The 16,532-nt window shown below is 41.1% G+C and overlaps 1 protein-coding gene across 1 annotated transcript; it reads right to left on the reverse strand.

Moving 5' to 3' along the window:
* Positions 1 to 3,519: 3,519 nt before the first annotated feature.
* LOC138661745 (olfactomedin-4-like) lies at positions 3,520 to 15,981 on the reverse strand. Its single transcript, XM_069746635.1, has 5 exons — positions 15,865 to 15,981; positions 12,882 to 13,031; positions 11,739 to 11,951; positions 8,104 to 8,269; positions 3,520 to 5,701 (listed from the first exon to the last, which is right to left on the reverse strand). Exons 1-5 carry the CDS (start codon positions 15,919 to 15,921, stop codon positions 4,905 to 4,907), a joined length of 1,383 nt encoding a protein of 460 aa, XP_069602736.1. The 5' UTR covers positions 15,922 to 15,981; the 3' UTR covers positions 3,520 to 4,904.
* Positions 15,982 to 16,532: the final 551 nt, after the last annotated feature.

Raw genomic sequence — 16,532 nt, forward strand, 5'->3', positions numbered from 1 at the left:
GGATTTTCCGCGGATTTCCAGTGTTTTTTGTGCGGATTTCACCTGCGGATTCCTATTGAGGAACAGGTGTAAAACGCTGCGGAATCCGCACAAAGAATTGACATGCTGCGGAAAATACAATGCAGCGTTTCCGCGCGGTATTTTCCGCACCATGGGCACAGCGGATTTGGTTTTCCATAGGTTTACATGGTACTGTAAACCTGATGGAACTCTGCAGCGAATCCGCAGCGGCCAATCCGCTGCGGATCCGCAGCCAAATCCGCACCGTGTGCACATAGCCTAATTCTAAAGGTATGTGCACACGCTGCGGAAAACACTGCGGATCCGCAGCAGTTTCCCATGAGTTTACAGTTCAATGTAAACCTATGGGAAACAAAAATCGCTGTACACATGCTGCGGAAAAACTGCACGGAAATGCAGCGGTTTACATTCCGCAGCATGTCACTTCTTTGTGCGGATTCCGCAGCGGTTTTACAACTGCTGAAATAGAAAATCGCAGTTGTAAAACCGCAGTGAAATGCGCAGAAAAACCGCGGTAAATCCGCCATAAATCCGCAGCGGTTTAGCACTGCGGATTTATCAAATCCGCAGCGGAAAAATCCGCAGAGGACCAGAATACGTGTGCACATACCGAAACCCTAACCCTAGCCCTAACCCTAACCCTAGCCCTAACCCTAGCCCTAACCCTAACCCTAGCCCTAGCCCTAACCCTAGCCCTAACCCTACCCCTAACCCTAACCCTAGCCCTAGCCCTAACCCTAGCCCTAACCCTAACCCTAGCCCTAACCCTAACCCTAACCCTAGCCCTAGCCCTAACCCTAGCCCTAACCCTAGCCCTAACCCTAACCCTAACCCTACCCCTAACCCTAGCCCTAACCCTAACCCTATTCTAACATTAGTGGAAAAAAAAAAATTCTTTATTTTTTTATTGTCCCTACCTATGGGGGTGACAAAGGGGGGGTGTCATTAATTATTTTTTTATTTTGATCACTGAGATATAATCTATCTCAGTGATCAAAATGCAGTTTGGAACGAATCTGCCGGCCGGCAGATTCGGCGGGCGCACTGCGCATGCGCCCTGCGCATGCGCCCGCCATTTTGGAAGATGCCGGCGCCCAGGGAGAAGACGGACGGACCCCGGCAGGATCGGTAAGTATGATGGGGTGGGGGGGAGCACGGGGGGGGGATTGGAGCACGGGGGGGTGGATCGGAGCGCGGGAGGGGTGGAACGGAGCACGGGGGGGTGGAACGGAGCAAGGGGGTGGTGGAACGGAGCACGGGGGGGTGGAACGGAGCATGGGGGGGTGGATCGGAGTGCAGGGGGGGTGACTGGAGCACGGGGGGGTGATTGGAGCACAGGGGTGAGCGGACAAGAGCACGGGGGGAGCGGGGCACAGGACGGAGGGGAGCCGGAGCAGTGTACCGGACAGATCGGGGGGCTGGGGGGGCGATCGGTGGGGTGTGGTGGGGGCACATCAATGTTTCCAGCCATGGCCGATGATATTGCAGCATCGGCCATGGCTGGATTGTAATATTTCACCAGTTATAATAGGTGAAATATTACAAATCGCTCTGATTGGCAGTTTCACTTTCAACAGCCAATCAGAGCGATCGTAGCCACGGGGGGGGGTGAAGCCACCCCCCCTGGGCTAAACTACCACTCCCCCTGTCCCTGCAGATCGGGTGAAATGGGAGTTAACCCTTTCACCCGATCTGCAGGGACGCGATCTTTCCATGACGCCACATAGGCGTCATGGGTTGGATTGGCACAGACTTTCATGACGCCTACGTGGCGTCATGGGTCGGGAAGGGGTTAAACTGAGTGTTTTTGGTTCTACTATGCTCTTTTGTGTCTTCAAGTTTCTTGGTGGTGTGTGAACATGTTCCTACAGACTTGTTCACTGTGCAAGTAGCCCATGTGTTCATGTTTCCAATATGGAATATGTAGTTCTGCTCTGGGCTCCAGTTCATAGAAAGGTTGTCCTGTAGTTAGAAAAGTTGCAAAGAAGAGCGACAAAACTGATAAGGGGCCTTAAGAATCTTGGTTATAACTAAAAATTAAAGACATCCAAGGGGTGAAATGATTAATTTGTACAAGTACATAAGTTGGTCAAACAAAATGTAAGGTCAAAAACTTTCATGTAAAATCACCTAAAAAAACAAGATGGTATTCCCTCTGGGGAAAAAAAAGGCTTCTTTGTCATTAAAACTATTAATCTGTGGAATAGTTTACCACAAAAGCTGTATACAGCAGGAACCATTTATGGTTTAAATAGACTTAGATGCTATTTGAGAAGAAAATAATTATGTACAGTGGGGGAAATAAGTTTGTGATCCCTTGCTTGTTTTGTAAGTTTGCCCACTGACAAGGACATGAACAGTCTATAATTTTAAGGGCAAGGTTAATTGTAACATTGAGAAATAGAATATTAAAAATAAAATCCAGAAAATCACTTTGTATAAATGATATAAATTTATTTGCATTTTGCAGTGAGAAATAAGTATTTGATCCCCTTCCAACCATTTAGAGTTCTGGCTCCTACAGATCAGTTAGACGCTCCTAATCAACTTGTTACCTGCATTAAAGACAGCTGTCTTACATAGTCATCTTTATAAAAGACTGCTCTCCACAGACTCGATTAATCAGTCAGACTCTAACCTCTACAATATGGGCAAGACCAAAGAGCTGTATCAGGATTTCATAGACCTGCACAAAGCTGGAATGAGCTACAAAACTATAAGTAAGACGCTGGGTGAGATGGAGACAACTGTTGTTGCAATAGTAAGAAAATGGAAGAAATACAAAATGACTGTCAATTGACATCGATCAGGGGCACCATGCAAAATCTCACCTCGTGGGGTATCCTTGATCATGAGGAAGGTGAGAGGTCAGCCTAAAACTACATGGGGGAACTTGTTAATGATCTCAAGGCAGCTGGGACCACAGTCACCAAGAAAACCATTGGTAACACATTACACCATAAAGGTTTAAAATCCTGCAGTGCCCACAAGGTCTCTCTGCTCAAGAAGGCACATGTGCAGGCCCGTCTGAAGTTTCCCAAAGAACACCTGGATGATTCTGTGAGTGATTGGGAGAAGGTGCTGTGGTCAGATGAGACAAAAATTGAGGTATTTGACATTAACTCAACTCGCCATGTTTAGAGGAAGAGAAATGCTGCCTGTGATCCAAAGAACACCATCCCCACTGTCAAGCATGGAGGTGGAAACATTATGTTTTGGGGGTGTTCCTCTGCTAAGGGCACAGGACTACTTCACCGCATCAATGTGAGAATGGATAGAGCCATGTACCGTAAAGTCCTGAGTGACGACCTCCTTCCTTGGGATAGAGAAAGTCTATAAACCATACAGAGGGGGGGACCATAGACGGAAATTGCTTAACAGGGCATCCTTCTGGATTTTTGCACTCTATACATGAGTGCCACAGGGTCTGAACTACAGACAGGACTTGATACCACAATATTAATGGTTGTTGTTTTTCATGGGATTTTTCTTTCTTTTCATATAAAAAGTATTGCATTGTTTTTAAATAATTTTCTTTTTTGTGTTTTTTTGGATTGTGCATGGATTTTTTTTTTGTTATTTTTCTCTTTTTTGATGTACACATATGTCTAATTACTTGCATGAAATACCGGAACGACTATTGCTCTGCTCTGTCTAGAGGTGATTAAGTATATTGAGAAAAGCTGGGTTGATCCACATGGAACCCTATAAATAATCATCTTAGCAGTCTGTTGTGTTAGCAATGAATAAGACTCTTAGTCGAAACGCGTAGGCTCATGCTGCTATTTGTGCAATACACCGTCTTATGTTGAAGTGAAATTAATCGGTGGTACACCATGGATACTATTTTAAAGATATGGACTAAATAAAAGTTTACCTTTTTATTGATATACCTCTCCCTCCTGGATTGTTCTTCATTTCACAACCTCCTTCCCTCCACCAGTTCATTAAAAATGGGTGGTGGCTAGGTCTTCCGACAAGACAATGAGCCAAAACATACAGCCAAGGCAACAAAGGAGTGGCTCAAAAAGTAGCACATTGAGGTCATGGAGTGGCCTAGCCAGTCTCCAGACCTTAATCCCAGAGAAAACTTATGCAGGGAGTTGAAGCTCCAAGTTGCCAAGCGACAGCCTCAAAATCTTAATGATTTAGAGATTATCTGCAAAGAGGAGTGGACCAAAATTCCTCCTGATATGTGGGCAAACCTCATCATCAACTACAAAAAACATCTTACTGCTGTGCTTGCCAACAAGGGTTTTGCCACCAAGTATTAAGTATTGTTTGCCAGAGGAATCAGATACTTATTTCTCACTACAAAAAGGCAAATAAATTTATATAATTTATACAATTTGATTTTCTGGATTTTAAAAAAATTGCACATAGACAGATAGACTGATGTGCAATATCAAGAAGGGGTTAAATAGCACACAATTAACTTATCTGTTTATGTGATGATTTCCAAGTATCAGTCGATTTTTTCAGTTACTCATTTGGTTTAGTTATTATTCTTTTCAGTTCAAACGAAATGCAATATAATTTAGCTTTATTTGCATGAAATGAAATAAGTCACAAACAAATTTGAATCAAATACAAAATTCTAAAAATTATCCATTTTTTTTAAAGTGCTTATGTAGTTAAAAGAATAAATCTATCACTAGGGTATATGTAATATCAATGAAACCAATTGGTTCTGCATTTTCTAAGAACCGCTATAATTACCGTAAATGCAGTCTTGGCTGTTGGTGGGACTGGTGCCATTTTTGAAAAAAAGACAAAATTTTTCTAGACTCAGGCAAGCCCTTAAAACATCAAACATCAACATATCATAGGACTTTTAATTATTGATTGATTCAATTAGTTGAAAAATAAATGTGAGATTCTTTTCATTTAAGCGCTTTAAAAATAAGATCATATGTGAGGAGATAACCATCATTGTACATGTAGAGCTTGTGATCGTTGGGGTTGTAGGAGAGACTGTGCATATTCTCCATCATCTTATCGAATCGTACGCTCAGGTAGGCTTCTTTGCTGGTTTTAGTGTCATACATGTAGAAGATCTCCTCTTTCTTTGTACTGAGGGATCTAGTGACATATAAGACTCCACACACCATGAAAGCGTTGGTGGCCCCACGTTTGTACTGGGTAGTGGACCATGTCTGCATCAACTCAAGAGTAGTGCCATTAACTTTACCAATGCGAATGTTTCCTCCATCGGCTTCAGTTGTGTAAATAACCCAGAGCCCGGCCTCATCACCTGCAAAGTCTATGTCCTGCCAAGCAGTAAATGAGTATGAAAACCGATTGTTATAGGCGGCATCAACGAGAACCTTGCGCTCCACAGTGTTGGTTGGTATGTTCAGTTTGCAGAGATTCTGGGAGTTATGGCAGTTATAGTACAGTGATTTGTTGTACATGATCATCCCAGCTCCTTGTCCATATCCTGGAACGCTTTTTTCTTCTTTATGTCTGTAGATCAAGAGATCATCATAGGTTTCGTAGTAACGTACGGTCCTCATATCCCTTCCGTCTGTTAGGAGAGGAGCCACAAATTGCATTCCTTGATCAGCTCCAAGAAGTGAGTCACTTCCCCAACCTCCAGATTTGTAGCTGACTCCCCAAAAGTTCAGTTGTACTACCAAAGGTTTGCTGATATTCGCTATTCCTCCATGGCCACATTTACCTTTGCAAAGAAACAAAATTGCATGTAACATATTCATAAAGTATTCACAGAACAGTCAGTGACTTATTTGTTGAAAACTACAAATAAAATTCAGACATTTTCAGTTTTTTCACATTTCCTTATGTTACAGTTTTATTCAGCAATGAGCAAAATCTGAGAGGATTACTATCTCTCTTTAAGAAGACCGAACATGTTTAGAGTCTTATTGACTATGATCCATGGAACTATCATCCAAATTAGAGCTCTCTTAGAGGAAAGAAGATTATTTTGTTAGTGCTACCTATATTAGATACATACTCTATAAGTCAGTGTTCTGTCATTTGCATATATTACTGATCATTGTGCAAAGTTTGTTAAAAACTCATATATCGACATAAAGAATAGTTATCTCCAATTGGGGGCACTAGCAAGATAATTTTGTTATTCGGGAAGTCAACTAATTTACATGCAGATATGGTAAAAATAAGAAAATGAAATTTCATTCATGTGTTCTAACTTTTTATTGAGGAACCATTTGCAGCAATTACAGCATTGGGTCTCCATGGAGTTATAAACTTAACATTAAAACACTTGAATTTGAAGACTTTATTGACATTTTATCTACAAATACTGCAAACGTTTGTCAGGTTTTATGAATTTCACAAGTATATATCTATTTACAGGCCTCGTCAGGAATCTTTGAGTTTATTTGACTTCTTTTAGGCATGACAATTGGAATTGGAGGACATGATTGTCCATTTTGAAGGTTCTCTAGTCTTCACTGTGGAACTCTAGGAGCCTTCCAGGGTCACTTCTCTAACTATGACTCTTGTTCTTAAAATCGCCATTTAGTTCTTTGTCACCTTTCTACCTAAGGTTTTTCTTCTCTCAGTTTGGTAGGGCAACCAGCTCTCGAAAGAGTCTTGATGGTTGTGTGTGACTCCTCTTTATAATACAGTACTGCATGTTCTCTCTAGCTCTTTATCTGTACCAGGACAAGCCACTTCTTTGTTAAGGTCACTTATTAATTTTTGTCTGACACACTGTCTACTAAATGGGACCAGGAAAAAGCTGCTGTCCTTTAGATGGAAATTAATGTACAGGCTTCCAGCAGCTCTTCTTGACATTTAAACTTAATAACCTGCTTTCTTTGTCTTATTTGTCTTCATGTTTACTTTCATTATTTTTTATTTGCCATTGTATTTTTGGTGCTTTCGAACAAGTTTTTAGTTATTTTTCCAATAGAGCTTTCTCAATTTGCAATGCTTTCATCATAGGAATGACCAACTTTAAAGGGGTTAGGATGTACCAAGTTTAGACATTATCCCCTCCCTTTCAACATGATAGTAGGGAATAACTTCCTGATTGCTGGGAGTTTGACCTCTAGCAGCCCCAACCGATCACAAGAATCTCAACTCTGAAGTGTTTGTATGAATATTGGCTGGTTATATACACATCTGCTCCATTCTTAATGGGAGTGACTAAAAACTACCGAACTCAGTGCTCAGCTATCTCTCTCAATGCCTTAGAGAATGAATTGAGCTGCAGTATGCATGATCGACCATCTACCCCAATATATCAGACTCTTGCCTACCGTGAAAACCTTCAAGTGGAACCTCAAAACTCACCTCTTCCGACAAGCCTACAACCTGCAGTAACCCTCATTCCACCAAACAGCTGCACGACCAGCTCTGCCCTCACCTACTGTATCCTCACCCATCCCTTGTAGATTGTGAGCCTTCATGGGCAGGGTCCTCTCTCTTTCTGTACCCGAAGATGACTTGTTTTGTTCAATATTATTGTATTTGTCTTTGTTATGTACACCTTTTTTCACATGTAAAGTGCCATGGAATAAATGGCACTATAATAATAAATAATAAGAATAATTTTCATTATTTTTTTCAGAAATGAAGAGCACATATAAAAATAAGCTATGGTACTTTGAATATATCTTATTAGAGAAATCTGCTTCACTCTTCTCCTGAACAGATCATTTACTCTCAATATTCTCAATTTGCAGGCAAAATCTGTCACCAGTGAATAAACATTTTCACATTACTGAAATAAGAAATGGTAATTGGTGTTCATAAAGTTCTACGGTGAGCAGAGGGGTAGGACAAAGGCAGACACAAACAGACACAAACATTCTGCTGTAAGTTCTCTAGAAATGACAGTTAAGTCCTTCATACTCAGACTAATGTTGGCCGAAACAATCATAACCAACAGGTTTGATCGACAGTTTAATGTGTGTGGGAGCCACAAACAATTTATTGTCGGGGAAAATATTGATCAGGCAAGTCTGATTTTGGAATGCCGATAGTCTGGAAAAAAAAGCAGCTACCAGACCTACCTAGCTATGGTACACTCGTAGAATGACAGTAGCATACATAGGGTGGACGAGTAATATAATTTTGAAGACTCACCATAGTCCACTGGAGGAAGTGGAGGATTAGGAGTTGGTCTAGTAGTCTGGTTCTTCTCACAATCTTCCAGCCGTTTTTGTAAGGCTGCAATTTCCCTTCTGATCAATAGAACATTGTTCTTGTCATAGACTTCCAGCTGGTTCACCATGATGGAGATGTTACGTATCTGTAACGGATAACACATTACACTGAAAAATATGCATAGAACATGTAGTCACCTTGGTGTTTCATGGGCTTCATTGTAAAGAGATATACAAAAAATGATTTAACTATAATTTCCCAGCCTGCTCAACATTGAATTTTAAACTCACAAATATAAAACATTGTGTGCAAAAATAATTTCATCATACTTTCTAATGCAAAAAAATCTTATGTCGTGTACTGATCACAGACATGATCTGTAGCTATGTAGAATAGACTGCCGAATGAAAATATTTTTCAAAACAAGGAAGGTTAAGTTAATGTCTATTGGCAACCTTACAAGTCTGGATTACAAGAAGGTAGGACAACATATGGTTGCAAACTTCGTTGATGCAGACTTGCTTTTATTATTACCAACCCTATAATATACTTCCCCAATCTCATAATAATACTTAAAAAAATCATTCTGTCTTTTCAAATTTCAGAATATTATTTCCCTTTCTAAATGGACTGTTAACACTACTAAATATCGAACTGGTTCCCAAAGAACTTACAAAAAATATTAAGAGTAAATTTCATCTTAAGACTGACAAAAATGGCAGACTAGGACATTCACCTGGTTGGGCAGATGCAAAATATTTAATATGAGAGTACGCCAACATCTGCTCTACCCTCTACAGCAGGGCTCCCCAACCCATAGCTCGCGAGCCACATGTGGCTCGCCTGCCCCTGACATGTGGCTCGCTGACCATCACAGAAAAAAAGTCCCTAGGGACTGTACAGCGTTGCGGGAGCGCTATTTGTAAGGCCCCACCTCTTCTCGTGACTTCACGCCTTTCAGGAGAAGCTCCATTTGACATTAACCCAACCGTCACTCACAAGGCCTACGGCTTCCAGCCAATCACCTCTCCCCACTCTTCTTCTTGCTTACAGGAAGCCTGTGACTTCCGTGTTGCTATTGGTGGTTGCGCGGAGACTAGTGATTGGATGTTCCTCAACTACAGTGGGCGGGAACGCGAGCGGCAGGGATGCGTTGTCCCAGTTACCTGTCCCGCGCCGGTTATGTTGTTTTGCCTGGTGTTCCTGATGTGAAGTGACGCGGGCCTCTTCTGTGAGGCTTCCCGCTCTACTTCTTCACGGTTGGTCTTATGGTGGGGCTGTTCCTGACCGCAGTGTAATATCTGCATAAAGGAGCCATGTCTCACCGGCTATCTAAGGAGGAGTTGGATGAGCAGTTTGAACAGTTCTTAAAGGAGGTAACTCACAAGGATCTGCACTGGCCGCTGCCTCACACCTCTCACAACGTGACGGCATATGTCAGCTCCAACAGAGCTACCAATGGTGTGTGTGCTGCCGGCTTCTGTCCTACTACAGCTACCTGCGATTATATATTATACTGTTATTACATGGCCACAGGTCTCCTTATTGCTCAGTGGGGCCATATCCTTAGGATAGGATATTAGTGGGGGCTCCACATCAGGGACCAGCTCTGAATACAGTGTAGAGGCCATTTTTCGGCTCTGCAGCTCCGCTCCTAATGAAATGGATGAGGCAGATCTGCAGCACCCTGGTACACGGAGCTGTGCTGGATCTGTATACTGTGGACCACTTACACATGTCTATACTGCTCTGTACTGGTTGCCTAATATGGGGCCAATTCTATAGGGAGCATCTTATGGGGCCAATTTAATATGGAGCATCTTATGGAGCCAATTCCATATGGAGCAGTATATGGGGCCAATTCCATATGGAGCATTATATGGGGCCAATTCCATATGAAGCAGTATATGTGGTCAATTACATATGGAGCAGTATATGGGGCCAATTACATGTGGAGCAGTATATGGGGCCAATAATATATGAAGCATTTTATGGGACTGTTAAAGGGTAATGACTTTTAAGATTGCTACTTCCAATAGGTGGCACTAGAGTTCAATTTGCATAACAATAATCTACTATATAATTGTCTAAGGGTCACTTCCATCTTTCTGTCTGTCCTTCTGTCTTTCTGTCACGGATATTCATTGGTTGCGGCCTCTGTCTGTCATGGAATCCAAGTCGCTGATTGGTCTCGCCAGCTGCCTGTCATGGCTGCCGTGACCAATCAGCGATGGCCACAGTCCGATTAGTCCCTCCCTACTCCCTTGCAGTCAGTGCCCGGCGCCCGCTCCATACTCCCCACAGTCACCGCTCACACAGGATTAATGCCAGCGGTAACAGACCGCGTTATGCCGCGGGTAACTCACTCCGTTACCACCACTATTAACCCTGTGTGACCAAGTTTTTACTATTGATGCTGCCTATGCAGCGTCAATAGTAAAAATATCTAATGTTAAACATAATAAAAAAAATAAAAAATCATTATATACTCACCTTCCGCCGCCTTTCCCGCTCCTCGCGACGCTCCGGTGACCGCTCCATGCAAGCGGCAGGTTCCGATGCTAAGGATGGTATGCGACAAGGACCTGCCATGACGTCACGGTCATGTGACTGCGACATCATCACAGGTCCTGCGCTCATACCAACCCTGGGACCAGAAGCTGCCGCGCGCACGGCACGCAGGTGACAGGACTACAAGGGACCCTCATGAATACAAGGGGCCCTCGGAAGGTGAGTATGTGTTTATTTTTTAACCTGTGACATACGTGGCTGGGCAATATACTACATGACTGGCCAATATACTACGTAACTGGGCAATATACTACGTCACTGGCCAATATACTATGTGGCTTGGTAATATACTACGTGGTTGGGTAATATACTATGAGGCTGGGCAATATACTACGTGGTTGGGCAATATACTACGTGGCTGGGCAATATATTACGTGGACATGCATATTCAATTCTAGAATACCCGATGCGTTAGAAGGATAGAGTGAAAGCGAAAATCTGCATGTTATTATTTGTGCCTTCTCTAGGTTTTTCTATGACTATCTGCATTGTGGCTCTCGACCAACTTTCATAGTGGAATGTGGCTCTCAAGGTAAGAAAGGTTGGGGACCCCTGCTCTACAGGCTCTTCCAATCAAAATACATGACAATATTATAGGGGCTTTCAATCTCAGCTTGTTTATAAAATTCATATAGTCATTTAGTTCTAGTAAAGTAGTTTGCTTAATTACTAATGGGACATTCATCTAAACTGCATTGTGAACTGGTGAAAACACGGAAAACCTAAGCTTTGAATTTCACTGGAGCAGATGGATTTGTGTGTAACTCTTGGGTCTTCTTGATTTGAAGAAGCTAGTCTTTCTTTTGATAAACATCCTACTATCTCAATTCCGTTAAGGATATTTCACCAATGTAGATGCCTTTTGCTGATCTTTTCGTCTCTATCATCCTTGATTCCTGCATTGGGAAACCAACTGGAGAGCCTGTTTCTGACATAGAGAGACCATGGCATACAGTATAGCAGATAGAGATCCTAGTACATATTTTACATTGGGACCAAAGAGCATTTATTTGTGTCTTTTTTACTATCCACATCTCTCTTACCTCTAAGTAGAGAGCTTCTACCAGAACATTGGTACCATTCATAGAAGTCTTCAGTTGCAGTATCAGAGCCTCCATTTCTCTAATCTCCAATTTCACCAACTCAAAGTCCAGCTCGGTGTACGAGAGACCTCCCATCTCCATCAACTCCACACGTTTGGTCAAATTAATTAGCCGCTCCTTGTAGACAATCAGTGCACTTTCATAGTGGTTGATCTGTAAGGTAATAGGACCTTATAAGATGTTTGTTCATTCATGGCAAAAGAACTTTGTGAAATAATACAGGGGTGGGTATATAAGCATACAGTGCATATTGGTGTTATTTTTATCATTATAGGAGGATAGGTAGACAAGGACAGATTGGATGGCCATAACAGTCACAGGCCTAGACTTTTTTTCTTGAGTAGAAATCCAAAAATTATATGTATAGTCCAGAAAACCATGCACAGTTGATAGCATGACTATAATACAACTACTATTTAAACTGTATGCCTACTTCTACAACCCCCTAGATAGTAAATTTACCAATTCAATAGCTGAATCCTAATTTTGAAACATTTTATGTGTAAAAAAGGACAATCAAAAGCACGGTTACTGGAGACAAATGTAGGAACAGGTTTTAGGTGCATCTAAGTTACTGAGCTGAAAAGTAATATAAATGTAAAAAAAATGTGTCTGTGTCTATTTTTATGCCTAGTTTAATATCTAGTGCCAATGACTCCATAACTTCAATGTAATAATAATGATATATTTGGTTAAAGTGGTTGTTTTATAATTGAACCACTAAGCTAGTGGTCAGTTGACTGATGTTGCTCTGGCTACAGAAGATATGGAGGGCCATACAATCGAATGAACAGCTTTAAAATCAATGGGTGGACTATGTCTGCCAATAGGAGAGTATATTTTGTTAGAGGCTCTCCAGTCTGACAAGAGATGCCCACATTGGGGAATTCTGTACTCTGAACTGAACATGTACTCTTGCAGAGCGTATAGAAAATTGTTCCATTTACATAAACCCTTAAAGCAAAATATTATGGATTTGTAACTTTGTGGAAATGATGTTTTAGAATAAATGACTTGAGTTCTCTACATCTGTTATAGCAATATTCATATTCAATGGGCGTAGAGGAACAATTCCTTTTATACCTTTGTGATCTCCTTCTGGACGGTGATACTCAGGTTCTGGTTGGCTATTTCCAGGTATTCCAATCGATCTGCTGGGAATGTAGAATCTGGGAGAACAATGGAGCATTGACAGACCCCTAACTCATCCACAGAACCCTTGAAATTGTGAATCTGTTGAAAAATGACAAAGTTATTGTTTAATTGTGAGAATTAGGATATCATATAATCTATAATAATACAAATTTACGTATTTGTAGTTTTCTAATTATTGTAATAAGCACTTGAAACAGCAGATTGGATTTTTTACTACACAGTAGATGGATTGTATGGTACCATTGTATGACATTTCATCAATTTCACAACAGAAATAAAAAGGGACATGTAAAGTTGAAAACAAATTAGTCAAGGTGGGGACGGAGTTAAAGAGAAGCCATCATTTACATTTTTATTACATAATTGAATAGCATACGTGAAAATAAGAAACTTTTTAATATATCATATAAAAGAAATTTACTTCTCTCTCCACCATGACTGATCTTTCATTTTCAAACTTCTCAATTCACACAGGTACTATCTGAAGTAGCATGCCCTTCTTAAGAAATTAAGACTGACATATTCAATGCCAGTCCTAATAAATTTGGCCCAAAATGTTTATCTTACATCATTCTAAAAATATTTGCATACCTAGGGGTGAACTTTGCCCCCATCACTGTGCCTATTTTCTGTAGCTAGTAGTTCTCAGCTCATTAAAAAGTTATTTTCTAATTTAAATTTTAAACACTAAGATTTATATTTACATATTTGGGGCCTAATAATGTGCAATGATGACAAGTTTGATGCACAAAGATTAAGTTTGTATAATCAAACTATATTTTTAACTCTTTTAAGAGAAGACTTTAGATAAAACTCAGACCTAAGAATAAATCATAAGTGTTATTTTTTTGGTATTGTACTTCAATTTCTCTATGTATTATTGTCATCAGTATTTAGTAACTATGCATATGTTGGATGTGAATAAAGAGAAACACAGCAGCACAGAAAGTTAGAATGTTCCTGAAAGTGTGAACAGTACACATGTACAATTTATACAGTGTAAAATGTATTAGAAACAACACTAAACAGGCAAAGACTCTACTAAAAATACCCCTAGTCAGGGAGCATAGTGCTATGACTATTATGATTTAGTGAGAAAGGTAAGATACGTAAATTCTTATATCTAGATGGTATGTCAATAAAAGGGGTTAGTGTACATGTACCCTGGTCCCCAAGCCCCAATGCACGTTTCACCCAAGGCTTCGTCATGGGGCATGAAACTAATTGTAATGTTTAGTAATAGTTATGTCCTGAAAACTGGAGGCTATTTGACGGTGGTTGCGAAATTTGGGACTTTTTAGTTTATTACTTTTACGGTTATTAAATATATTTTTTGCATCAGATTTCACATACTCTTTGTAAATATATCCCTATGAAGGTCATTGATTAAATTTAGAGCCCTGAAATTGAGATAACTAGAAATCATTGGTCAGTGGTGGCGAACCTAAGGTATTCATGCCAGATGGGGCATGCAGAGCCCTCTCTGTGGGTATGCACACCAGGCCCACCACCACCCAGACGCTGCTCCCTTCCCTTGTTCAAATGTATTCACATTTAAAATACATACCGTAGATACATTTGAACAGTGCTGCGCCGGGACTGGGGCAGAGGAGCGCCTGTCCAATGTGCAGCAGTGTGATGACATCATCATGCTACTGACCTCATCATACTGCTGCCTGTGTGACCACAGAGCTGCAGAGACAGTGCAGGCAGGCGAGCACTGGTAAGCGCTTCAGGAGGAGCTGAACATTAATTGTATTATTGTGAAAGGGGGAACAGTTCTGTCAGAGGTAGTGTGTGGGGATGGGTGGCTGCTTTATTTAGTGGGAAAGTGGGGAAGTGTGTGTGTGTATTTTGCAGAGGGGAAGTGTATGTATTTTGCAGAGGGGAAGTGTGTGTTTTTTGCAGAGGGACAGTGTGTGTGTGTATTTTGCAGAGGGACAGTGTGTGTGTATTTTGCAGAGGGGCAGTGTGTGTATTTTGCAAGTCTTCTGTGATGTCTGCTTCCGCCCCAGGTTAAATAGCCAATTTGTGATAAATATATGGATTTTGGGTTGCTGGTTGGATCACCATCACTGTCATAGGCAATTTTCTAACATGTGCCTATCATGGGCATTGCATCCACACTCTAGTGTGCCAGAGATGCGCCTGACGCAGGGTTAACAGAATGAACCAAGTGTGATCAGGTGCAACCTGCAGTCACAGCATTAGATTCTAACAAAAAATGCAGGCACAGTGTGCATCAAGATATATGCAAACATTAAACTTATGAATTGCATTACTGCTCTGTAGACTATACTCCTCAAGAGTGCTCTATATATTTGTCTTTTCAGGTGTGGGTATGTGAGAAATATTTTTAAAGGTGTTAAAAACCATACATTATCGTTTTTGGTTACTCCATGCTACGGGTAATAATTGAGAAACTTGAATGGGGTAATTGTCCAATATTCTAGTGCTATAAAAAAAATTAATAACTTAGGCTACGTTCACACTAGCGTTATGTTAGTGTGCGTCGGTTAGCGTCGGGCGACGCAGCGGCGACGCACGCGTCATGCCCCCTATATTTAACATGGGGGACGCATGCGTTTTTGTTTGTTGCGTTGTGCGACGCATGCGTCTTTTTTGCCGCAAGCGTCGGACCAAGAAAACGCAACAAGTTGCATTTTTCTTGCGTCCGATTTTCGGCAAAAAACGACGCATGCGTCGCAAAACGCAGCGTTTTTGCGTGCGTTTTGCCGCGTTTTTGCGTGCGTTGTGCGTTGCGTCGCCGACGCAGCGGCGCACAACGCTAGTGTGAACGTAGCCTTACAATGTTCTTGTAGGACAGCTCAAAATTAGTTTTCTGCACCCAAGTGAAAAGAATTTTGACATATTATACTTTAAAAACAGTAAAATTTTCATTTGAGCTTACCAAGTTGGCTGCGTGAATCTGGCCGATGCCTAGGAGTAAAATGGAGATGGTGAGCATGGTGTCCTCCTTGTCTTCTGTCCCACTGGCTCGTGTTACCCACTATATATACACACAATTATGACATATATACTTCCTCTCTTCCACTGGTCATAGCCTTAATTTATGTGTAATAAAATGTGACTGTGACTTGTGAAAAATGTTGCTGCTATAAACAGGTGGGAAAAAAGTGTTACCTGAGATATGGATTTGGAAATATGGATATTTGTAATTGAGTTGTTATTTTTATTGCTGGCCTCAATACAGTTTTATAGGGTTTATAGAAGACAAGCAAATTTGGCCAAAACAGAATCTTACAACCACAAGACTTGATCCATAAACGCTCATTCCAATACATATCGCTCCAAATATATCTCTGACAAATCTTGGGGCCTGCCTGCTGGAATCACTGAACATACCAAAAAAGCATAAACTTATGTCTACCACTTGGTTTTTAAATGTGTGCCTTTAGTCCACACTCATACCCACTAATTGAATACATACGTCTGTCCAACCTGCTTTCTGAAAGTATAAAAGCACAGCTATTTTATCATACCTGATGAAGGCTCCTTCCATAGAGCCAAAACGCGTTGTATGTATAATAATTAACGTTTGTTCCTGTACTCGCGGGA

Source organism: Ranitomeya imitator, chromosome 2 (genome assembly GCF_032444005.1).
Source record: "Ranitomeya imitator isolate aRanImi1 chromosome 2, aRanImi1.pri, whole genome shotgun sequence".
Classification (NCBI taxonomy): Eukaryota; Metazoa; Chordata; class Amphibia; order Anura; family Dendrobatidae; genus Ranitomeya; species Ranitomeya imitator.